Source organism: Lepidothrix coronata, unplaced genomic scaffold, assembly GCF_001604755.1.
Source record: "Lepidothrix coronata isolate B3197 unplaced genomic scaffold, Lepidothrix_coronata-1.0 Scaffold51, whole genome shotgun sequence".
In the NCBI taxonomy this organism is placed as follows: domain Eukaryota; kingdom Metazoa; phylum Chordata; class Aves; order Passeriformes; family Pipridae; genus Lepidothrix; species Lepidothrix coronata.
This window is the reverse complement of record NW_016690231.1, coordinates 763,550-788,004: the sequence shown is the minus strand read 5'-3', so window position 1 is coordinate 788,004 and position 24,455 is coordinate 763,550. Positions and strand designations below refer to the sequence as shown.

The following is a 24,455-nucleotide window of genomic DNA, read 5'->3' as shown; positions in this document are numbered from 1 at the left end:
ATTTGGCTTTGTGTCTTCTCCATGACAACCCCCACTGTTCCCGAGCTTTAACAGCACTGAGTGAACCAGGACCCACCTGGGGAAACCATTCTCTCTTGGCTTTATTTTTATACAGTGCCTTAAACATAACACAGCACTTCAGAGTAAGCAGCTTGCCCTGCCCCTAAAAATCACATCCTATGTATATACAGTATAACGAGGAGATAAACAGCATTTTCTCAAGGTCAAATATTACACAGTTTTGTATGCTTTTGGGAGGAGTCTGCTCCTTTTGTTCTCTGTCTGTTACTGTGTTTATTTTAATCTGTTTACTACTTCAGTGTTCCCTCCATTTCCATGGGCAGGTTAATAATTTTATTTGTTTGTATTTTGCAAAATTCTGTTTTGTTTTTCTCATCACTGCATGGGTCTTTCATCTTTCAGTGTGTGTGCTCTTTTCTCTCACATAGAGATTATTAACTTTTGCAGTAAATATGCAAAAAAGTATCTGATATCACTATAGGACCTTCACTGCATTAAGGTGGCATGATAGTAACTGAGCAAAATTACGGCACCTGAAATGGTCTTTTTTAGCAACATGCCTGCTTTTTTCTACTCTTGAGAGCCATTAATGAGTTCAGCTTGGGGACACAAGTCTTCAGAAGTTGCAGTGTATTTCTCCACCTTGCCCTAAGCCCAAACTGTGGTTGTTCAGCTTTGAGCTCAAAATAACAGACTCTGTTGTTAGATGATGTCTTGGTCAAGGCAAGGCAATGTGCATCACCTTGGGTTTGCTGAATTATGTGGAACAATGGCACAGAGCAGTTACCCTGCTCACTCCCAGTCTTGGTTTCCACCTAGTCTAAAAAGATCTCCACTAGCACTTGCTTTAATTACAGGCTTCAAAATAAAAGTAATTAAAAAACCCTCCCCAAAAATTAGAGCATGGACAAGTTAACCTGTGCAGCTGCATTTACATCATTTGAAACAAAGGTTGAGTATCAATGGCTCTCTTTATCCCAAAAACACAGCCTTTTCCATAGCATCTTCCACTTGCATGTATTCCAGATGGGATGGATAGTTAGTGCACTGGAAATGGGGGCTCTTGCGGACGTAGGTCAGGAAATCTGGAGCTCCTGGGAAAATGACATTGTCAGCCAGGAGAACTGAGCCCTTCCTCAGCAGGTTGCATTCCTGGAAAGAAGAGAAATGGCTTCACAGGGGCTGTTAAGCAGACACTGGCCTGACTGTAATGTCCTGTCATGTAACCAGGCCCCACTCGAGTGCCTGCAGCCAGAAACCCACTGTGGGCTGGGTCTGGAAGGGAGAGGAGCTGGGAGAAGCTGAGTAACTGCAGGATCCTTTGTGGTCATAGACTGACTTTTAGCATGATGAGTAGAACATTAGAGAGGCTGGTTCTGAAACAGCAGATGAAGCCCAGTGGAGGTGTGCAGTTTGTTCCTCAGCTTGTTTCCAACTATCTCTATGGGATCAGTAAGGTGGCCTTGTTTTGGCTGTCATGCCTAATGTTTAAAAACTTCTTTAATGTGGCATTAAACTGTTGTAGTAGCTCTTCAGGTCACCTGAGAAACTAGCACATACCAGTGTGCTTTGGCCTGTCTCAGTCAGACTCCAAAACCACTAAGTGAATAAAAGAGATTTTTCTGTGCTTGCTTTCCTTTCATCTTAAACAATTTCCTGTGATTTTGTTCAGGATCTGGGCACGAAGCAGAGTTTGCACACAATGAAGATCACTGACAAATTTCCACAAGGCATAATTAACTTGCAATAGTCACTTCAAGTGCAATGTTTATCCTCAGTAAACCTACAAACCTGGTTTTTACTGGTATTCTTGTCTAGGAGAAGTTGCTTATCTGAGCTTACCAGCTGTTTTAAAACAAAGTCTTGCTAATCAGGCTGGTCGTTACCCTGTGGTTACAGGCAGCAGTTGGAGCCAGAGCACGGGGTGTGTTTGCAGTGGCAGTGTGTGAGAGCAGCTCTGTTGTTGGGTGTGCTGCAGAGGCTGCTCAGCTCCCTGCTCCTGCCTCTGGGGACTGAGCACAGCCAGCACAGGAGCAGGGTTTTAGAGTCCAATGCCCTCAGACTGTTTGTACTGCACAGCTTACAGAGCCCTACAAGAGACAACATACTGGATTTTCCACTGGTCATCAGGAGTTCAGATGCTCCTCGTGTCTGGCTTTTCTAGAAGTGCATGTCTGGACCACTTTCAGTGTACATATTTCATCTGAATATTTTATATTCGTACTTCATAGTCGCTGTTCATATTGTGATACCTGCCAAGGGTGCATGTTGGAAGGTTTGTAACATCTGAGAAAATGGGAGGATCTTTTCTTTGTCTTTCTGCTCTTAATTTTCTTGGGGGATTTATTGCAACTTTGTCCCACAGTTGCATCAGACTGACCACTACCATGGAACCAAACAACCTTTTTTGGGATAAGTTTATTTTGGCTGTGTTTCGAAGGCTGAGCTCTGATAAGGATGCACTGGCTCTTCCCAGTGGAAAGAGTTCAGTCATCCTCACACAGCAGTTTAAAAGAAAGCATTCTCTGAGTACAAAACAACTGTAGGGAGGAAACATTTTCTTCAGCTACTGCTGTGTAAATTCAATACTGGCTGTTCATAACCCCAAACAAATTTCCTTTTCAAACAGCTTTCTGGAGGACAGGACTAAAACTAAAAAACAGAGGAGCCTGGATCAGAAAATAATAATGTAGTCCACAAGGGGTCAGAAAGTACTTGGCAGGTTCTCAGTGTAAGAGGCAGGCTCAAAAAAAGTGGATTTATTTGTGAAGAAAATAATTGCAAAATGACTCTTCCATACAAACAGGCAGTTGTAGAAAATCAGCCTGCAGCTCCTAAGGCAGGAGAGTATCTGTGTGTGTTGTGTTCATAGATAGAGATGTTGTGAATCTCAGTTATTTAACACCTGAAAATACCTTCCTATGCAGAAGTGCTCCAGCAGTTATCTCACCTATCACTGCCTGCTGCTGCTGCAGCCAACTCGTTGTGCAATGCTCACAGGAATGGGTAAGGCAGCTTGGGAAGAAATGAACATAGTTTTCCCACATTTGGGGCTGGCCATAGAGTTAGACAGCATTTCCCTGGGAAGTGCCTGGCTGGGGCAGTCTCTGAAGGTTGCTTTCCAGCCCATTAATTAGGTGGAGTGTAAAGACTCACAGAACAGTGACACCCAGCAGTGCCACCAAAAGGGTGTTTCCTCAGGAGGCTCTGCTGGCACCACAGACCCAGGCAAACAAAAGGTATGAGGAAATGGGAGAGGTGGAGCTGGGACATGCAGGTTGTAAGTCTCACCTCTCCCAGGATCAGGATGGGGTTTGGGTCAGGTGTTCTGGTTGGTGACCACTCCTGGGGGGTGTGAGACCCAGCCCATTGCTCCTCCAGGAGGGATTTGTGCTCCCCTGCCTGCTCAGGAAGCAGGATGGCTCAGCAGTGCTCTGCCAGGCCCTGAGCTGTGTAGTGTCAGCAGTTACTCTCAACAAAGGTTTGGAGTCCTGGCCTTCCAATCCTCTTTTCCTGTAAGGTTGCTATTTTGGCTGCCAGTTTACAGCAGAGGAGGTCCCTCATAAAGAACAGAGACCTCGCAAACATCAAGGCATTTGCTACTTCACTTTTAAGACTGGAATTGTGCAAACTGACCTGAAGCAGGATGGTGTCTGGTGTGTATCTGTCTTTCCAGTGGTCCAGGAACACAAAATCCAAAGTATCTACTTCATATTTTTTTTTCAGCTGGGGGATAATTTCCTGTGAAGGGCCTTCTAGGAGTTTAACCTGAAATACAAATCCATCTGATGAATTGTGAACCATTAAGAAAAAGCACATGCTTTTAGCTCATTTTAAATTGTGGCCAGACATCAGCAATCCTCTGTATAGCTCAGTATTGTGTCAATTGAATTATCTCAACAGGGTTAGATAAGGTGTACTTTTTTCTTTTTGACAAACCAACTCAGTTATGTTCCCAAATATGGATTTGGGTGTTTTGGGATCTTGTTGTTTTTTTAAAATAACAGCAGCAAAAGTGACCTGTTGTTTCTGTTGGATAATGTGTATCTTTACTGGGAACATGGGAATCTCCTGTTGAAAAATATACTTTAATTACTTTTTCTAGTTACATCTCAGTTGAATCTTACAGTCCAAGGGAACCAAAAAATGCAGAGACCAGGTTAGTTTAGAATAAAGCTGGAGGCTACAGTATGTCAAATTGCTATGGCCAGGAGAGGAAAGGGGCAGGCCAGAGGCTGTTCTATCTTCCCACCAGGTTTGCTGGTGTGAGCACTGTTAAACTGGGGGCAGCTGCTGCACGTGGGTTTGTCAGGCAAGCACCACATACTGTGAGAGGAGGCAGAAAGTGCTGGGGAAATGTCTGGTTTATGACTCACAGCTGCTCAGAGATTAAATCAGATGGGGAAAATGCAGTTTTAGATGTCAGTAGTACTTCAGGTTCTCTTCAAAGAGTTCAGAAGCATGTTAGAAGGTCCGTGGTGGGGTTTATTTTCCCTGGTGTTCTCAGCTCCACTAAGTGAGCTGTCAGGCAAATGGGCACTTCCAGGCAGGAATCCCCCAACCTGCTGCAGATCTCTGCCTTGGGATGAGATGGATTCTAGACTGGAAACACCTGCATCTCAACCAACTGTACAGAGAGTCAAGACACCTCCATGCACAAAATTCAGATATATAGATACATATAGATATATATAGATAGATATATAGTGACCAACTAGATTTGGGTAAATTCTTCTCATTTGAAGTCCATTGCACATAGTACAGCTGTTTCTAGTGAGCTTTTGTAACAAACTAGACTGTGGTTCAGTTTTTTGTAGTCAGTCTTGACAGAAATTAGAACCTTTTTGTTTTTATAGAGGAAAGCAGCATTCTAGTCTGGGAGATAACCCAGTGGAGTCCTCAGCTGTACTGCTGTGGGAAGGCAGGGATGGAACTTGGCAGGGAGCTGGTTAAACTAAGAAGGACTTGTGGGTGCAAGAAAAAAGAAAGAATACAAATTCTAACCAGTTTTGCTCTTGTGGTCACAGACAAAATGGTATTTACCTTGTCTTGTACTCCAGCAAACTCAATCATCTGTCTGGCTATGGCAGCAAACTCTGGGTTGAACTCCACAGTGAGCAGACGAGCCCCTGCCTTGAGGAGCCGGGCAATCCTCACTGCTGAGTAGCCACAGTACGAGCCCAGCTCCAGGGCAACCGAGGGGTTCACCTCTTCCACTGTCTTGTCTAAAATCAAACCTGATTAAAATGCAAATAGGTTACCTTTGGACAAAAGCAAGCTGGTTCACATACAGAAGAGCAAGTTAGTGACAAGGAACTTACAAAATCCATGTGCTCAGTTGCTCAGGACATTCAAAAATGAAGGCTTGATGTTAAATTTTATACCCTATCCTTGGCAAACTGGCTTATTTGTGATCGAGTTGATCACAAAGTTGACATTTGAAGTTTTCAATATTTTTTCAACTAAAAAAACCCCATAGTTTACAATAATAACAATAAACATTTCTGAGTAAAGAATTCCGTGATTTAACTTATATTCCCAGAAAGTAACTTATATAATTCGCTGAATTAACTAATTTATAGTGTTAGGGGGGGAAATGTAGTGGTTTTTTCCAAGAATTTTTTGCAGAAACTGGCTATATTTGTGAAATATATAACTCCTGAATTTTGAATGCTCTTGGTTGTAGCACATGTTACATGCTGTAGTCTGGTACAAAATTTCTTATCCTAAATACTGATCTTTAAAGGAAAAAAGAAAAATCTATATACAAAGTCACAAAATAATTGGATTCACTACATGACTTTGTGGGATGGAAAACATTAGTCAATTGTGAGCAACAAAAATGTTCCCAAAAAGAAGTGACAGTGTACTGTATTGTGTCCTTCTGAAGAAAAGGATTTATGGGTGAGAAAACTATTTCCTCTTAGTTGTATGGCTGGAAACTAGATAACTAAACTGAAAAGTATTTGAAGGGATTTTACACTAAGCCATGGAATTTTTCAATGTCTGTATACACTTCATTAAGTGATATTTTTCTGGGTGTTATTTGTTTATGAATATTGTGATAATGATGATGATAATGATGATGCATCTTGAGGCCATGTGGTCACTTGAAATCTTAGAAACTAAAGATGCATTAACTTTAATGGCTCTTATCTGAGGAAAGGCCATCTTATCAGAGCAAAACTAGAGTGAAATTATTAAGAATATAATCACAAATGTTCAAAGTTTGGAGCTTTAAGAATTCCTACTCTGCCTTTTACAATGAGGAGCTACTTTCAAAAAATATACCCATGACAGAGAAGTATTTTTATTACAATGCTTAGAGTTGTATTTCATTAACTGTGATAATCCCAGACTAAGCATATTTCCCCTGCAACTTCCCAGCAAGAGGTACTTTTGTTTCTAATACATAAGGGAACATGTTAACATTTTCCATTATAGTTTTTTGAAAAGATTGCCACTTTCCTGCAGCTAAGAAAAAAATTTTTTGTTGCCATACTTTCCTTTAGGAGACAAGAACAAGATGATTTGCTTGCTAAATAGCAAGTGTCTGACACTGTGTGACATGGGAAGGATTTCTTTCTTCAACAGAAACTTCTAACTTATGCTTGCATACACAAAATTCATATAGTTTAACATCCTTCTTTTTTTTTCAATTTACTATCTTGTTAAGGATCTGAAAGTACATACCATAATGAACTATGCCTTAAGGGGACCCTGTGTAGGAACTGAGGTGTAACACAACCCGAGATTTTCCCCATAAATTGTCACCCTCTGCTCACACACTCTCAGTGTGCACTACACAAACCCCAGCTTTGGTCCTGTGACTTGGTGGATGGGTCAGTGGACACCCCGGTGCAAACCCTCCCCCCGAGCGGGCAGCACTGCCCACAGGCCTGGGGGGGTGCTTGTTTTGCAGCAGCAGCAGATGGAGGTTCCCATGTGAGTACAATGAGCTGTCCTGCTCTGTGCTAGTCCTGAAGGGTCTGATCCCTGCTGCAGTTACCTTTCTCATTGCCCACGTTCATGGCCCACTCCTTCTGGGAGCAGTATTTGTCTATGGTGTCCACCACGCTCCGGGGGTCTCCTCGCACCGCGTTCTGCAGCACGAAATTTAAAATCCTCTGTTCTTTGCTCTGGTTCATGATGAAATTGGTGACTTTCTCCCGGATTATTTCATTCCAGATAAGGGCGGCAGTGCCGTTTTTCCTGATGAGCACCACAAAGAGCAGCAAAATGAAAAGCAGGATGAAGACAATGAACAAAGGGGCTGAAGAGCTCTCCAGCATCTGGAAGGAAAGAGAAAAACAGCCCAGGGTTAAGGTGGCATGGGAGAGGACTATCCTGTTTTTAAATATTAAACTGAATAACCCACAACCAACCGTTCTGAACAGGAACACACAGAGTGTAATTATGGTTTTATCTAGAGTAGCTGAAAAGGACTCTCTGTCCCTTGGCAATGGAGGGTGCTCCGTGGCACTCCCTTTAGAAGCCAATTTTACAGGCAGTCAACAAGTAGCTTTATTTCATTCTCTGGTCCCTGCCCCCACACAGCTGCTCAGTCCTGGCTCCAAGTGTGCCACCACAGAGCTTCCCAGCACCAAATGTGTCCTGACTGTATTCCCAAGGATTTAAAAGCTTAAATTGGAGTCTGCATGTGATCCCACTCCCCTAATTATTAACCACATTTTTAACTTCTAAGCTGGCCTTGGTAAGAAAATATGCATTTTGAGCACAGTATCGGCAGCCAAGGGCACTGTTAGGGGATGTTCTGTTCAAAGCAGTCTGCAGGGCCCGAGTCACTGCCCTGCCAGCACCTGCTCTGCACAGAACCTCAGCTTCATGTCTCAGGAGGACTGGACCAGCCCCCTTCCTTCCAGAGCCTGCAGCAGAGGTACCAAGGGGAACTGGTTTTCAGAAAATAGAAGCTTTTTTCCTGCTTATAAAACCCTTGACATGAGCCATCATTCTGACACTTTTGAGGATAAAAAAATATGCATTGCCTTTTATAAAGTGAGGATGCTTTCTCACTGGTTTTAAAAACATAAAGCTGGATCAGAGTAATTCTCAGGCTCATTAAACTGAAGAGATGTAACAGAAGGGCATGCTGTACTTTTCTGATGGGCCAGTTCAACTGCTCCGATGAGATTGTGCCTGTTCTCCCCTGAAATTCAGTGTCAGAGCTGCAGGGGCTTCTGTGTGGGCAGCAAGGCGTGGGGTGTGTTCCTGTTGGTGAGTTCAGGGCACCTGAATGTAACATTCAGCAGATGGGATGCATGTCAGCCTGTACAGTTCACACAATAAATCCCATCAAAGCCCCTTACTCTGCTGGATTTCAGGCAAGCCAGTGGACAGGAAGGTGCATTTACTTCCACACAGGAGTCACAGGACAAAAGATCTGATAAAGAAAGGGTTCTTAAAATTAAGCAATTGTTTTAGCCTTTGAGATGGTGCCAAACCAAGGGGTTTGATTTGCCTGAGGACTCTTCTGCACATGAAGCTTCTCTTGCACAACTCCAAACACACCTCGTTTCTCATAACACCTCCACTTTTCCACCCCAGCTTCCCGCAAGCAGAGGCTGGAGTTGTCCCCTGGGAGGAGAGCCCAGGCTGGAACGTGCTTCAATCAGTAATAGGATGAAGGAATGCCAAGTTCATTGGTTCTTGAACCCAATCAGGCATTTGAACACAGGTCTAAAGGATTCAGAACCAATTCCTTAACCTCAGCAGAGTGGATGTAGTAGCCCTGCTTTTTAAACTGTTATTTTTAAAGCACATGACACGCAATTCTTTCTAGCCTTTTTCCTCCTATTAAATCTCTTTCTCTTCCATCTTGCTGAACGTGGTGAACAGCTTCCACTTGCACTTGGTATTAATGTTCCACCTACCTGGAGTTCATTGCTCCAGCTGGAGCTACAATATCATCAAAAATTTTGCCTAAGTTGCCCAAGACCAGAGGCAAAGGGGCTGTATGATTCTATGAAATATTCTGTTCTTGCTTACCTTCCTCAAAATTGTCCCAGGAAAACCCTAAATTTTATGGATTTTCAGACCTCTATTCTGTAGTGGGACTTGGCACATACACATGGGGAAAATCTATGCCACTGATTTATTGAATCATCATGCAGAACACATTTTGACTTCAGAAGATGACTGAGTTTCCATGGAGATATTTCAAGACACAGTACAGCTGATTTTGTTCACCCATCCACTTATCTGAGTTGCAGAGCAAGTATGAGTTGTTTGGAGCAGTTAAAAGTCTATATCTTTTGCTTTTAAGTAGTCACCAGTGTTGATAGTTACCTTTAATGCTTTCCTTGCAAAGTCTGACCTGAGACATTTCCTTTCAGGGCTTGCCACTGTCATTAGCACATGAAAATCTTGCTTCTTGGACTTTCTGTTTAATATGAACCTGCTTCTTTACCTCAATGGGATCAGGATGGCCTGGATGTCAGTTTTTCCTCCTTCCTTCTATGCAGTAGCAGTTCTACTGCCCAGGCCCAATTGTCCTGCACCTCCCAGGCACGATTTCAGCTCTTTCCAGTTCTCCTACATGAAAATGTTCCACATAATCTGTCCACTGAGAACTTGGGCTGGGCTATGAAAATATTGTTAGTTTAACATAAAATATCTCTCTAGTTTCACTTGGCTTGTCTTTACTTGACTTTCATGGCTGAGTTGATTGCATGGTTGCTGTTGATGGATTTGGATTACTGACACAGGTAAGAGAGAATTATTCTGAACTGGAGCGAATGGATGGAGCCCAGAAACCATTTCCTGATGCCAGTGGGTATCCAACCTTCCCCCCTCTGGCCAAGGGGAGCTGTGAGCCCTGCATGCCCATGACTTGGGGGCAGTCCAGCAGGGTCAGGTCCCTCCAGCACTGACTGTGGCATTCAGAGCTGGTTCAGACTAAGGGCGGGCACAATCCTCTGCTTACAAGGGATCCTTTGGCATCCTCTGAGCAGCCCTTGCCCCAGACTGTTGCTTTGGCACTCTGAGGTTCTGCCAGTGTGTTTGGGGCTGCCCTTCACAGATCTGCCAGACAGCAAAAATGGCTGATAGCAGCAGGGTGAACTAGGGGGGTTATTTGGGGGGAACAGTTCCCTCCTTTGTTGTTTAGCATGAATATGAGACCATTTGATGGGATTTCTCCAACAGGGAGAGGCAGCTTCCCTGGGCTCCCTCCCTGTTCCTGCAGCAATGCTGAGACTCTTTACAGAGCCTGTGAAGCCTTCCTTTTGTACCTTGGCAAGAAGGACCTGCTTGACAGTGAAATCCTGTTACCACTGGTTTGCTTACACCTCTTGTGTAACACATTTGTCAAGAAGACAAAAAAATGCTATAAATTTAAACTCAAATGTGTGTGATTTGGGGATGATCTTTAAGCAAGGAAGCAATTCAGCTTGGCCATTCCTATAATCAGGTGCTCAAAGGGATCCTTTTTTTCAGTGCCTGAGATCTTTGCACTTTTGAGTCGCACTCGAGTGCTACAAAATACAACAGCAGAGCCCACCGGCCTCCACAGACCCTCAGAGGATGCTCACAGGTAGCAACAACCTTTAGAGTACATGCTGCTTTTTCTGTTCCTAGACAAGTTCACTTATTTCTGCAGTATCAAGGAATGTTTTTCAGCTATTGTGTTTTTTATTATTAATATTGCTGTATAACAGCCCAGCACCTTCATAAACCAGCTGGATGGGTTGTTCTTAGCAAAGCTCCTTTAGGAGGCAATTATCCTGAAAAGCAATTTCCAGGGAAAGTACCTTCTAAAAGGAGCAAAACAGACATGTCTTGGTTTTCTTTTCTTTTTTTTTTTTTTAACACAGTTTTTTTCAAAGTTTGTCCATCTTAATTTCTGGTTTTTTAGGTTGAAAATAAATTTACAGCAATAGACTGTAAAGGCAGACTGCCAAGAGCAAGATGCACTGGTGATGGTCATGCACCCAGAGGGGAAAAAGGATCTGTACCAAAACAGGTAATTGCTTTCATATTCTTAGCTGGAAAATATTTGATATGAAAATTAAGTGTGTAATTCAACCAATTTAAAACTACCACTACCTAGGAGACAGTCATGTTATGACAGCTTTAGAAAATGCAACTGTAATTTTAGCTTTAATGTGGATTCATGAGACTCATTAAGTATGCAATAAAACTGAACTTGCACACAGTCAAGTTTCCCATAACCACTTATTACAAGGCAGCTGCTCTTATTATTTAATGCTTGTACTGAGGTTCCAAATACACAGGTTAGCACTGCAACCTCTTCTGTGCTTTAGAAACACCATAAGAAAGTGAGCCTGCTCTTTGAAAGCTAAAATTTGAAGTGGAAAAGAGTAGGCAAATGAAAAATTGAGCAAGAGAATAAACAGAACTGGAGGGACAATGTTCTGGAAAGGAATGAATAACACGTATCACTACATCTGCTTCTGAGAAGACGGAGTTTAAAAGAAAACATATTAAAATTTCATGCCCAGACCTGTCAAACTACTGATGAGCCTTTCTAAAGCACTGAGTTATTTTCTTATGCATCTAATCTTCCTCATTCTGGCAGGTTTCATAAGCCCAACTGGTAACTGGATAGTGCAGTTCAGCAGTTTCCCCTGCTGCAAACCATAATCAAACAATCAGTGCTTGAATGCGGTACCTCTGCTTCAGCTTCCAGAGATATAAAAAGGCACTTTCAAAGAGAGAAGCAGACACAAAATGTGGGAATATGCTGTCCCAACTTACCTGCCTTTGTCAATAAAACACCTAAGTCATTCCAATGGCTATAAAAGAAGCCTCCAGAGACTGGCTCGGACTTAGGGACCTGTTAGCTGCCAACAGTTGTTGAGTCAGGGCATTCAGGATCCCCTTACTATTACAGGATCTCCAGTCTTTCTAAAGCCATAAAAATGGAGTATGATCATGAGTAATTAACAAGATGTCATTCCCTGCAGATGCCAAAATAAGAGATGTCAGATATTCAAATACCTGGGAGGTTGAAAGTGGTTGGATAGGACATTTTTCTAATCAAAGTGAATCCTTCTAAGCCTAATTACAGAGCCTCTCATTACAATTTTAGCTTGGATAAACTGATATTGCTTTGCTTTGTACTGAAAATTAAGGCCTAAACATTATTTAAAAATCTTTTTTCTACAAAGACAGTACTTATATTAGACTGCTATTCTCCAGGGCTGGAATGAAAGTAACCTTTGTGATCCTGAGTTTGAGTCTCATTTTGGCAACGTTTTTCTGATCTTGCATGAGCTGTCTTACCTACATCTGTGTTGCCACAAGAGCAAGTTGAAGTTGTAAAGTTGTACTAAACTTTTTCAGAAAAGTCCCTGCTATGAATATATGGATAACACCCGAGGAAAGACAAGGGGATTTTATCTGCATTAACTAAAGAACACGATTTTGGGATACCAAGGCAGCAAATGCCTATGTGACATTATTATTCCTGAGTTTACAAACAACTGGGGAAAAGAGGAGACAAGCAGTGCTTCAAACACTTTCCTTAAGTGCTTTCAGCCTGCTGACAATTGAGGCCTTTGAGGAAAGATGATGTTACAGCCAGTCCTGCTATAATTTTTCCTGTATTTAATCTAACTGCCAAGTACTGGTTGGTTAAGAGTTTATTAGGAGTCTCCAAGCATTCAGACAGTACTTTAGCATTCTGATGCTAGAGGGTTTAGAATCTAATTTTGACTTTATTAGCTCACATAACCTGGTGAATGGGGAGCACTTGGTAAATTTATATCATTCAACCTTTCTTCAGAAAAGATCCTCTCTGCTGGTCTGATGGCATTGAGGATAATAGAAATGGTCCACAATAGTGGAGTGCCTGGGGACAACGGGGTGTAACACTGCAGAGTCACTGCTGCTGAATCTGCAGAGAGAAGAATGTTCAGTTGCAAACAATTTTGAGGGTTTTTTCTACACAGGCCATACAAATCAACAGATTAACCCTCCCAGAGCTGTGTGTGAAGGAGGTAGGTGTACCCCCTGCTTTTAGAAAAGGGTTTAAAAGGTTTTAAGTTCAAACTTTTTAAAAGCTTCTGCTGAAATTATGCTTTTAAGTATCTCATGCACACAAGTATGCAGAGGATTTGCATACTAATAATGTTTATGGAGCACTGTGAAAACAATGCAGAGCAGTCAGCACATTTCTACACATATTTTAACGTCCTGCACTAGGCCAGAGGAGATCTGGGCCATGGCTGGGACTGGAGTTCCTGACTCCCAGTGCTATGCTGTCCTGAATGAGGCAATCTCTGTTTTGTGGCATTTTGCTTTTCTTGATCTTTTCCCAGAGGAAGAAAGGCAGAGTATTTTGGTCAGAAAGTCTAAACTAACTTCTGCCAAACATATTGTATCCTTGTTGCTGTAGGCAACACAATTCAACAGTTTCATAATTTAGTACTTTTAAAGGTCAAAGAAATATCTTTTTACTTGCTATTCTTTCATAACTGTTTATGTATTTTCAAGTGAGTGCAACACTGTGAAGAATGATCAGCATATTGCCAAATGTGAGTATTTTGTATTTCAATGGAAACTTAGTGTGGGAGTTTGTTTTCGTAATGTCAGTGGAAAATCTGAATGTCAATCTGAACATACTTTATATAATTTTTCACTAACTATTTCTTGCCTGAAATCTAGATTTCCCTCTTAGTTCTTCTTAAAATTACTACAATTTAGCTTTGCTTCCATAACTACAAAAATTCTGTCTTCTATAAATGCAGAACTCTGGTGATTATTTCCTGTCCCCCACAGCCTTTTATCGTCTTTTTCCCTCCTCTCAGGTTGAAAGGAAACAAATACAGTTTTTTTCTTATTGAATGAAAGGAAAAGAACAGGTGGATCTGATCCAGCCTGGCCTGGTGAACACTCTGCATGATTGCAGCCAGAGCTTGGGGTGAGACACTTCTCCAAGGATAAGAGATGCTCTTTACTGTGCCTTGAGCAAGCCAGCGTTTCAGGAATACCATCCCTTCAGGTACCCCTGGGAAGGGTTTGTTTCTGACAGCCCTTACTCCCACTCTAGCACCCCGGATGTGTTTGCACTGTTTGTCCAGAGGCTGAGGCCAGTGGTCAGTGCAGCTCAGCAGCACTGTACAAGTCCCCCCTGGCAGGCAGAGCACTGACAACAGCAGAGTGCTCTGCCCTGACAGCACACTGGGAGCTGGTCTGGAAAAAGTTTTCTTAGCTGAGATTTTCATGTTCCCCAGGGGGTAAAACAAGTTCCTGTTGAATGATTTCGCCCCAAATGGGGGTAGGGGGAAAAGGGCTGGAGGAGCAGAGACCAGAACGGCTGGTTGTGCTCCTGAGCATCAACTGACAGACGTATTTCACAGTCCCTCCTTATATCACAGGGCTGAATCCTTAGTGTCCCAAATCCCCCTGCATGCTCCTGCCCTGCTTCCAAGGCTACCAGCTAATCTAGTGTAAATCTGTCTCTCTCCCAGAACAGCTTCCTGCTGTCCACAAGCTGCTCTTCAGGCTGGGGGGGAGTGAATGAAACTTGGTAGCGAGGACACCCACTGAGGGATCTGAAAGATTAGGAGGGAAATCTTTGCTGAAATGATGACTTGTTTCTATGGAAATGAACAGCTCTAACAGGCCAGGCAAGGTGGGACAGCACAGCACAGCAGGTAACCAAAGCACCACGTGGAAAGGGGCAACCTGAGACAGAGCAGGGTATGAGACCTTGGTCTTAGATCCTGAGTGAATGCCCTGCCCAGAAAAGTAGCTGGAATGGGCAAAGAGGGTCTCTTACTTTGGCTAGAAATTGCTTTCTGAGAAATCTCTCCTGACAGAGCGTTAGGACAGCCTCACACATTAACATCTTGTTTCAAGGACTGCTGCCAAAATTATGTTTTTTCAGAAAATTCCCAGTCAGTTCTACTTCCAGTGATCCTGAAGGAATGCTGAAAGACAACAGTATGAGACTGGCAGAGATAAAGCTCATACCAGATGCAGGCTGCTAAGAAATACTGCTAAACATGAGTGACGAGTAAATTGTTTGCAGTGGTCATATGGTCAAACTAAAGCTAAAAATCGGGAAATTTTCCTTTTGCATTTAAATACTGCAGTGCTGTGCAAATCCGTATGGTTCTGAACCTGAGGGCTTTGTTAGAGAAGTCCATGGCTGAGTAAGCAGAAAAAAGTAAGCTTAAGTGCAGAGACAAAGTCGAGGTTGTTTATGGAGCTCATTGGTATGACATAGTTGACATTATTGGTAAATATGAGTTTGTTTTTAAAGGACAGAAGGTAAAAAATACCTATTAGAGGCATCAGAAGGATACTCTATAAGCAGCAACAGGGCTAGCAAGCAAAAGTACTAGCTTTTTGTCTCTTCTTCACAGACATTTTGCAGTAGCAGAACTCCCTCTTGAGAAGGAAAACCCCCTTAAAATACATGTGCAGAGAAACATTTATAAAAGCAGCTATTCAGGCAAATGTGACTGAACTGAAGCTTGACTTGCATTCAGCTTTTTCTTGAATACAAATGAGTACCACATTCCAGCATGCTTACAGCCATAAATTACATTTTCAATTCAGTTGGGGCTATCTCATCTCACTTCTTTCAGCTGTCAAGGTTTACAATGCAGTACAAATGCACTACACACAAATATGTCCTACTCTCTCTCTGAGAAAGCTGTTGCTGCCCACGGACTGGCTTCCTGACAATGAGTGCCACTCAGAACGTGGAAAACGCCACTTCTTTCACAGGCACCACTGTTTAAAACAGTGACATTATCGAAGATAACAAATCCTGTCAAGCCTGAGAAATAAGAAAATACAAATAAGTACCTTTCTCAGTATAGCAGAAGCTGTTCCCTCCGATCCTTTCCTGTGCTGCTCTCCTGTGGATTTTACAGAATAAGAGTCCAAGAGCCTGCAGTATTCAGTCACATTCGATCACATCACAGGAATAGCTGATCAGTTCTGTGACACGGGCTCTAAAAGGAGCGGTGTCCTTTTCCCCAGTTCCTCCTTTCACAGATTTCTGCACTCCTTAAAGGTGCTCGGTGCTCTAATAACCGGAGAGAAAGCTCTTCATCTACCCCCTAACGACAGTGCTCTCGTTACTTAGTTACAGCACAGTGACTGCTGACAAAGTCAGGTAGGAGCCAAATCTGTGCTCAGGGTAAATGCTCTCTGTTCAATCAAGCAACTCCAGGAATGAATTTGGCCCGGGGGATTTAGTTCTTTTTTCAGCTCAGGCGTGGCATGCTACAGCCAGAGCAGAATTTGTAGGAACAAGACCTAGACCTGGGTTAAATATAGTGCTGCTGGAGGCAGGGGAGGTATGCAAAGCAAATTGCTTAATGGCAACTACTGGAGGAGGTGCAATCAATATATTATAAACAGTACATCTGAATTTCTATAGCTTCTAGTTGGGAAATTATTCTGCTACAAACAGCTCTAAGATAAAAGAAAAGGCTTATTCTGGTAAATCTTGTTCTCGGCTTGTCTGTTTTGTTTCCTTCGAGGTGGGAACAATATAATCCAGCTGCAATTAAATTGCACCATCGAAGAAACTAGTAAGAAAAACAAAAAACCAAACGCAATGTGGTAGTAGTTCTCTCCTGTATTCTCACTGCAAAGCTCAGACCTAGTCAGCAAGTGTTTGAGGTTCTAGCCTAGAAACTTTTTAAAGACTTGAAAATTGGGGTTTTTATCACATGTGGCAGAAACAGGAGCTGAAGATCTGAGAACAGGCTTTGTCACATGATAGGAGAGGGCCTTGAAAGAACTGGGGACTAACTGGGAGCATGACGAGAAAACAAAAAAATTTTAAGTGGATGAATTGAATAAAGAATTGTAGAGAAAAAGACGTAGGTGAAGACTGAAGTGTTTTTAGTAATAACACTAAACCAAACATAACTAAGACCCTGCAATATAGCACAGTAGCCCAGGTCCATACAGAACAACTCTCAAGTATCCCTTCCATGTACAATAGAGCTTTGGCTCAACAAATATTTTCTCATAATCCAGACATCAAGCAGAACAAAGAATGAAATAAGCAATACAGCACTCCAGCTTCACAGACTGTAATTTCCTGTCCAGTCAAAAGCTGGTTGTGTCTGCACAATCCCTCATGCCACCCACAGTCCAAATTAACACAGAATTGATTTTCCTGCTGAGCTGTGGAGAAGAGTTTAAACCAGTAACACTTACTGTGAGCACTGCCCCTGTGTAAGTGTGCAGCTCTGCTCTGGAGATGTCCCTGCAGGTCACTGCAGCCAGTTGTGAACTGGTGGGTGGGGGCAGCCCAGCTTCTGTTTAGGAGCGTAAATTAGTGCCAAGACTTCCCAGATTGAGCAACGTCCCATGACGACGCTTTTAAAAGACTTCTAACTTCGAGCTGAATTATATTCTTCAGGCTGGAAGCATGGGAGGAGCAAACTTGCTTCTGCCTGCCCACAGCTGCTTACTTGCATGATAAAACCCTTGCTGTTGTCTAGATATTTCATTATACAAGTAAAAATGGTGAATGGCAATAACTGCAAATTAGACAAAGCCAGAGGTTCAGCTGGTTAAACCACCCAAACTGGGTGTCCATAAATTGCCTCCATGTTAATAGAAAGTTGAAATCTTGTAATATATTATTATGGGATTTTTTTTTTCTCCAAGAAAAGTTTCTTTGGTAAGCTGTTAGACATTGGTTTATGCCTTTTTTTAGTTTACCTGTTTACTCAGTACAGGGTCTGTTTAAGAACAGATATTTTTGCAAGTTTTTACTTACATACTAACAATGCTACAAACTCCAGCGTGCATAAATTTATACACTATTCACATGACTTATCCTTGTCTAGAGAGTAAGAATTCACCCTCATATTAATAGATCCAGGTTAGAGAACTGTGGAGAGCTATAAATATATTGGTGTAATACAATTTTTATGTCAGGCCAAGATCTTAAAAGATGGATTTGGTATTGCAGAACGTCAGGATGCTGGATTGCCAGGGCACATCCATGGGAAGATGTAGAACCAGGATGCATCAGCTTGGGAGCAGCATCCCATGACTGGCAGCAGGTCAGGACACCTGGCTGGCTCTCTCTGACAGCTGACAGGGCTCAGCTCTGCTCTTGCTGCACCAGCCTGAGCAGACCTGTCCCGCCTGGAGCTCCCAGATCAGTCACAGGATGCAACGTGGCACTGCTGTCCCACTGGCTGTGCACAGCACAGAGCTTTTCCCAGCAAATCCATGCCTGGCATAACAACAAATGGCATTCCCTGCTTCTAATAATCCTGGCCAAAGACTGGTTTTTAAAAGCCTAAACAAAGGCAGACAGGAGAGCTAGCACATTATCATAAACCCATAGATCATGTGAAACACTGAGTGGAAGAAAATTCTTTTGAGTTTGCATTTTCAGAATAGCAGGAGGGATTTTCTTTTATGTGAATTTGCTGTTTTCCACAGCCAAATTAGTTTCTCTTGCTGAGAAACACGCAAAAGAGAAAGGAAGCAGCACTTATGTCTGAATCAGCTAACTGCCTGGTCATACCTAAAATAGGAAAGAGCTACAAGAGAAGAAAGACCAGCAAAGTTGTGCTCTGAGAACAGATAATAGGAGGGTGTGGTGGTTTGGGCTAGACTATTTTGTGTTACTGTGCATCTTAAAGGTCATCATGTAGACTGAGAAACACTTTCAGCTTTCAAAGACTTTATAACTACTCACAAAAACTCTGAAGCAGCTAAGTCTACCCCATGCCTGTCTTTTCTCCCCTCCCTTTTTTTGGTAATATGTGTTGAAGCATTTGAATGAAGTCAAGAACTGGTGTTACTTGAAGCTTCATCTGTTTCTGCTGGTTTTTTCCCTCACTTGCAATCAATTACTTGTTCAGGACAAACTATGAACAGAAGATCTGTCTTAAGGAGGGAAGGAATAAAATGGCATAGATTAAATTCTGAACGACTCATACTCTCAGACAAACCTATGAAAACAGTAAAAAAAGCAAAAGCAAACAAGGGGAAAAATAGCAACACAGGTGAAATGTTCAGCTATTTCTGTTGGTTTATGAACTCATGCACAAATGCTTGCAGCAGAGGAAACACCACTAGCTGAAGGATGTATTCTTTGTAACAAGATGCCCTTTTGGGCACTTAGAACAACCGTTCTCATACATGCTTTTAGAATTACATTTTTAAATGGAATTTCAATTAAATTAAATTAATTCTCTGATGCCTGTACTTTTCTTACCTCAGTGTAGTTGTTTTAGATATATTTATAGACCTTACATAAAAAATTATTAGTTAATTGAATAATTAGTTAATCTGTCCCATCTTAACAAAATGTCGTGAACTTTGTAGACTCCCCATGAAATCCAATCTCCACCTCAATCTCATAAACCAAAATTAGTCATTTTCTTCCCTTATCAGTTTGACTTTTAACTGTCCTAAAGATTGATTTGTCAAAGCTCTTAAAAACAAATACCAAAAATGCAGCAAATCATAGCAGAATTGGATGGTAAGCAAACAGCCACAGATTCCTTCATGCCAATGCAAAGCAATAGCCAACAAAAAGTAATATTGGAAAATTCTTGCTACACAAAGCTTTTTGTAGCTCTGGGGTATGGTTCCCTCAGTTGCCAGGGACTATGTCACTATTTCCTCTTTTGTATTCACCTTCTGCCATGCCTTTCTTCCACAGGCTCCTCTTCCTCATTGCTAAGGACACCACACTACACACCAGCAGAGCAAAACAAGGGTGGAAAAAGAAATCAAACAGCAAATGCAATTAATCAGGAGAGATGGTAAGAAACCAAAACATCCTACCTCCCACAGAGATGGCTGAGTTCAACCCCTGCTCCAGCAGAGTTTATTGACTCCACTGTCAATTATTAATTAGGTCGTGCCACAAAATGCAGCCTCTGACAGAATCAATTCCCCACCCCACCCACCAAAAAGGAAACAATGGGATGACTTCCAAAGACGGTATCTACCTGACACTCTCTTTTTAACTCCACCCTGCCAAGCTGCTGATCTGGGAACAAGGCATAAAGGGAACCATGCCAGAAAAACAGGAGAGACAAGAAGATGTGCTTGAAAAGTCAAAATTTCTAAAAAGTTTGGTAGAAAAAAGTATTTGGTTTTGGTCATCTTCATGAGGAAGAATTTAAGTGAGCCATGGATAAATGTACTCAAAGTATTTCATACAAAGGAAAAACCATACAAAATTCCAAGCTGTCTCTACAATAAATTCAAGAGGAGAAAGTTTGCCTTTTACTAAAACTAATTCATGACTTACAAAGCATCTTTTCTTGTTGAATGGATTTCTATACATTTCTAAATCAGAGTGTTTCCTTTACCCCTTTAATACCACACTGTTTAAAGTACACTGAATAAACAACTCCCCCTGGAAATAAACCAAACCACATCTAATGTATAAGTTAATTTATGACTTTAAATATGACTGGCTAAAACTGAAAAAAAAACCTGTGGAAATATGATGTTAAGTCTGATAGCTATCTTGCAAGGAGTTTTTTTAATCTCAGGTTTTGAAAGTATATGCTTTCACTGCAGAAACACAAGGCTTCATATAAATGATTCCTGATACTAGAATGTATTTGCCACTAAAGAACTTAATGTTTGTAAATTAAGATATATATATATATATATATGTAAAAAAAAAGTATCACCAATTACCTAATCAACATAATGCTAACCACAAAAGAGTTAAAATAGGAGTAGGAAGCCACAGGAGCTGAGCCAAAGACACATTAGAAAACACATCTGATAACCAGAATCCATCTGTGGTCCCTGATAAAGATTTTTGAAGTGCAGCACAGACACACCTGCTCAGAGCTGACAGCAGCAAGGCTCAGGGGCTGCTGCTCCCCCTGACGGTGTCACCAGGAGCACAACCCCTCCCCACCCTGCTCTGTGCCTCTGTGGGTCCCAAGGATGGAACTGGTGAGAGTGAGCAAGAACAAGTGGAATGACACACTGCAGCCTCTGAACTTTGTGCTGCAGACGGCAGTCCTGGTGGGGAAGGCTGTGGGGTACAGCTGGTGACACCCCCCTTCCCACGGTCTGACAGTGGCACTGTGGATGCTTCTGGTTCCCAGCTGACTGAAGAAGGATGCCAAGGGACAGCAATGACCCGCTCTCGAGCCACAAAAGTGTGTGTTGGTATGTCTGGGAACACACACTTCCAGGAGAAGCTACCATCTCACCAGGGCTGTGTAGGCTGTTGGTTCCCTTAGGCTCTGAGCTCTAAAATGACGAAAGCAATCAGTAATGCCAGTGTACAGTGGGGCTGTTTCGATGGGCACTTGGCCAAGATCCTACCCTTGAAAGAGTTTAGAAGCTTTATTCTAAATTTATCATCAATTCCTTCCTAAATTGCCACTTCAGGTGCTATTCAAAGATAATGATTTCTATCAACAGCTTTCACAGGATCATCAGAGTTGAAAGAAACCTTCAGGATCATCTACTCCCTCGTCAACCCAGGTCCCCATAACCACCCCAAACCATGTCCCTAAGTGCCACATGCAGATGCCTCTTGAACACTTCCAGAGACAGTGACACCATCTTCCCCCGAGCAATTTATTCCATCACCTGCCACTCTTTCAAGGTAAAGTTTTTACTCTACTATCTAATCTGAACCTCGCTCAGTGCAATTTAAGGGCATTTCCTCTCATCCTTTCACTTGAAACACAGAAGAGGCCAACCCCACCTGCCTTTTATTTGGTTCAATTTGGTTTCGCTTTGCTTTGCTACATTTGAGGCCTTTCCTTATTAGCAAAACACCACAGTGCTGCAGGGACTTTTCTTCATATAAACTTGTTTTGTGTTTGGGGCGATTTAATTCTACCCTTGATCCTACTTGTCTGAACTAAGTCTGTGTGAAGAGCATATGCTCAACACTGCCTGTTTCAATTCGGAACAGTGGCTAAAACAAAAAGCTGAAACAACTTTGCGTGCACGTACCTGAAAAGCATATCTGAATATGCTTTAGGTTTCTTTAATTCAAAGGCCCCTCCGTACACTCTAGTCATGTATTTCTAATGCTGTTTCAGTGGGTAAGAGTGTTTCTAGTGATTTATTGATTAGTGCTGCAGGAGGTTTTCTTGTGTTTAGTTTTTTTTAACAGTGGTGATACTGGAGAAAGTCATCAATCCACTTACCAAAGCGATAGAAATTCCTATTTCAAGTATTTTCAAACATTGACGGAGTGAACAAAAATAATCGGACTGCGCTGGAGGTGATGTCAGTTCTACAAAACTTTCTTTCGCATATTTTAATTTCTTGCCATTTCTCTTCAGCTGTGGAGCAGAGGATTGATGGTGTCTGAAACAAAATGGTTGGATGCTGCCCTCTTGTGAGCCGGGCTCCTGCTCCAGAGACTGATCCATGACTTCTAAACCCCTTTTTCTGCAGAAAAAGCGGCAGATTCTCTTGTCCCAAACTCGGGTTTGGCTGTGGTGGCATTTAACGCGCCCAACCCAGCACCGAGAGCAGCAGGCAGGCTCCGCACTCTGCTTCACTGAAGGCCAACAGAGAGCGCCCCTGAACGAGAAAAACCGCGTCCCCTTGATTTGTTTTGATCGATGCCTGCTTTGAGGCCTGTTAGCTGGGGCTGTCAGAAGACATTACAGGCATTAATAACTCCCGTCCGGAGCAGGTCTGGGTTAATCAGCAGCTGCCATGTGGCCCAGGGACGGGAAAGGCTGCCGGGGGCTGTGAGGCGGCTCTGACAGCTCCGGCCCCATCGCGGGCCCAACGTGTCACAGCTGCTCCGGGGGCGCGTTCCCTGTCCCACACCGCTCCCGCCTCCGGGCTGAGGGAGCCGCTCCTCCGCATCCGAGTCCTCCTCGGAGCCCTGAACGGATCGTGGTCACAGGAATGCGAGTGGTCTGTAACACCCCGAGGAAGGGACAGGCTCCGTCCGAACCAGCTCTTTAGAGTTTTCTGTCAGCCTGAGCCCCGCAGCTGAGGAGCTCTGCCACAGAGAGATGGGCGGTTCAGAGGGGACAAAAGAGGGCCTGGATATCACTGAAGGCTCTCTGGGCAGTCACCGTGACTCTCGTCTTTCCCGAAGAGCCTTCCCCGAACCCCTTCTGCACCAGCACCTGGGGGGAAGCCTGTCAAGGAAACTGTGGTGGGTTGTTTTCCCTTCCAAACGTCTGATTTTAACACACAGGCGCTCCTACAGCGCCAGATCCCGCGCCCGCCCTCCCCAGCGCCGTGAGGGCTCGGCCCGCGCGCTCCCCCGGCGCGGCTCAGGCGCGGCGCGGGCAGCCCGCGGGTCCTGGCGGGCCGCTGCCGCTGCCGGTGCCGGTGCCGTACAGCATGGCGGCGCTGCGGCGGCCGGGGCCGGTGCCGTACAGCATGGCGGCGCTGCGGCGGGCGCGGCGCGGGGCCGGGTCGGGGTTGTGCCGTACGCTGCGGGCGCTCTCAGGTACGCGCTGCCCGCGGGGCTCGGGCCCGCCCGCAGAGGGTCCCCCGAGCCCTTCCCGCCGCCCGCCGTGGGGTCCCGCCGCGGTCGGGGGCTGTGACGGCCCAAAGCAGGAGCCGCCCTGTGCCCTCATCGCTCACCTGCGGCTTCTCCGCCGCCTCGCACCGCGCCGGGACCCGGGGCTGCTCCGCGGGGAGGCCGAGGCGGAGCAGGCCCGGCGTCCCTGCCACCGCCCTGCCGGGCACACGCGGCTCGCGGAGCCTCGAGGGTGACCCCGCCGACAGACCGTGTCAGGGCCGGCCGCTGTGGTGCTGAGACCTGTGTGGATCCCAGCTCCGTCTGTCTGACTGTGCAGAAGGAGCTTCTGGGGACATTGTGCAAAAATCTATTTTCCCACTTCGTTTGAGTAGCTTCATTTTCCATATTTTGTTCACAAAACCAGCCCAGTTAGTTTAGTGAAAAAACACATTGCCTTAGTACAGTCAAGAAAACCCAAATCAGCAAAAATCAATTGTAAAAAGCAGCGTGCTTTTTGATATTGCCCTTACATACCTCTCCCATCTTCCTTGTCTCTTTCTTTTCCTTCTGTTTTCACGTCCTCTTCACAGGAAAGAAGAATGAGTATGATCTTCTGGTCATTGGTGGAGGGTCTGGAGGCCTTGCTTGTGCAAAAGAAGGTTTGTATGTATAAATAACTTGGTTTAGCTTCAGTGGTGTTTAAGGAAGCTATGAGAAATGTTAGTGGTAATCCTAAAGCTTTCTAAGAAACACAGTACCTGCACATTAATCATTAACTCAGCTCTATATGGTTAATCTGTAAATTAATTCACACCCTGAGGTGGAGTGATCTTGTTTGGCTTTGTTGTTAACCTTTTAAAAAATATTTCTTCACTTGTCATGGGAAAATCTAACAAGCTTTGATTTCACTGTTCAACTGCTGTAGAGAACCTTGACCCTTTGCATCTCAGTGTAACGTGTTCAACAGCCTGCAGTGTTGTTGAACATCTCATTTGAGGTCAGTTTGCATTTTTAGGGT

At 43.5% G+C, this 24,455-nt stretch overlaps 2 protein-coding genes across 7 annotated transcripts in view; one reads left to right on the top strand and one right to left on the bottom strand.

The window, feature by feature from the left end:
• Positions 1-76: 76 nt before the first annotated feature.
• Positions 77-24,081, bottom strand: COMT (catechol-O-methyltransferase). 5 transcript variants are annotated; one of them, XM_017815444.1, is made up of 5 exons: positions 23,972-24,081; positions 7,031-7,313; positions 5,065-5,258; positions 3,658-3,789; positions 77-1,173 (listed from the first exon to the last, which is right to left on the bottom strand). In XM_017815444.1, the coding sequence occupies exons 1-5, from the start codon at positions 23,978-23,980 to the stop codon at positions 994-996; spliced, it is 798 nt and encodes a 265-aa protein (XP_017670933.1). In that variant the 5' UTR covers positions 23,981-24,081; the 3' UTR covers positions 77-993. The 5 variants fall into 5 exon arrangements, with proteins under 5 accessions (XP_017670933.1, XP_017670932.1, XP_017670936.1 ...); XM_017815443.1 differs by lacking the exon at positions 23,972-24,081 and adding an exon at positions 22,149-22,687; XM_017815447.1 differs by lacking the exon at positions 23,972-24,081 and adding an exon at positions 19,795-19,884.
• TXNRD2 (thioredoxin reductase 2) overlaps positions 23,338-24,455 on the top strand; it is a 49,052-nt gene continuing 47,934 nt past the window's right edge. For both annotated transcript variants that reach the window (XM_017815441.1, XM_017815442.1), the window contains exons 1-2: positions 23,338-23,422; positions 24,028-24,096. In XM_017815441.1, the coding sequence (XP_017670930.1) occupies positions 23,353-23,422; positions 24,028-24,096 (139 nt within the window). In that variant the 5' untranslated portion in view covers positions 23,338-23,352. The remainder of the gene's footprint in view (positions 23,423-24,027; positions 24,097-24,455) is intronic.

What these genes read in the sequence shown, in the direction of transcription:
- COMT (XM_017815443.1), bottom strand. Translation starts at nt 22,376, where the DNA reads ATGGATCAGTCTCTGGAGCAGGAGCCCGGCTCACAAGAGGGCAGCATC. An exon ending in GAACGTGGGCAATGAGAAAG is followed by an intron (nt 5,259 to 7,030) that starts GTAACTGCAGCA and finishes CATTTTAATCAG; the next exon opens with GTTTGATTTTAGACAAGACA. An exon ending in CAGACACCATCCTGCTTCAG is followed by an intron (nt 1,174 to 3,657) that starts GTCAGTTTGCAC and finishes TCTTCTTTCCAG; the next exon opens with GAATGCAACCTGCTGAGGAA.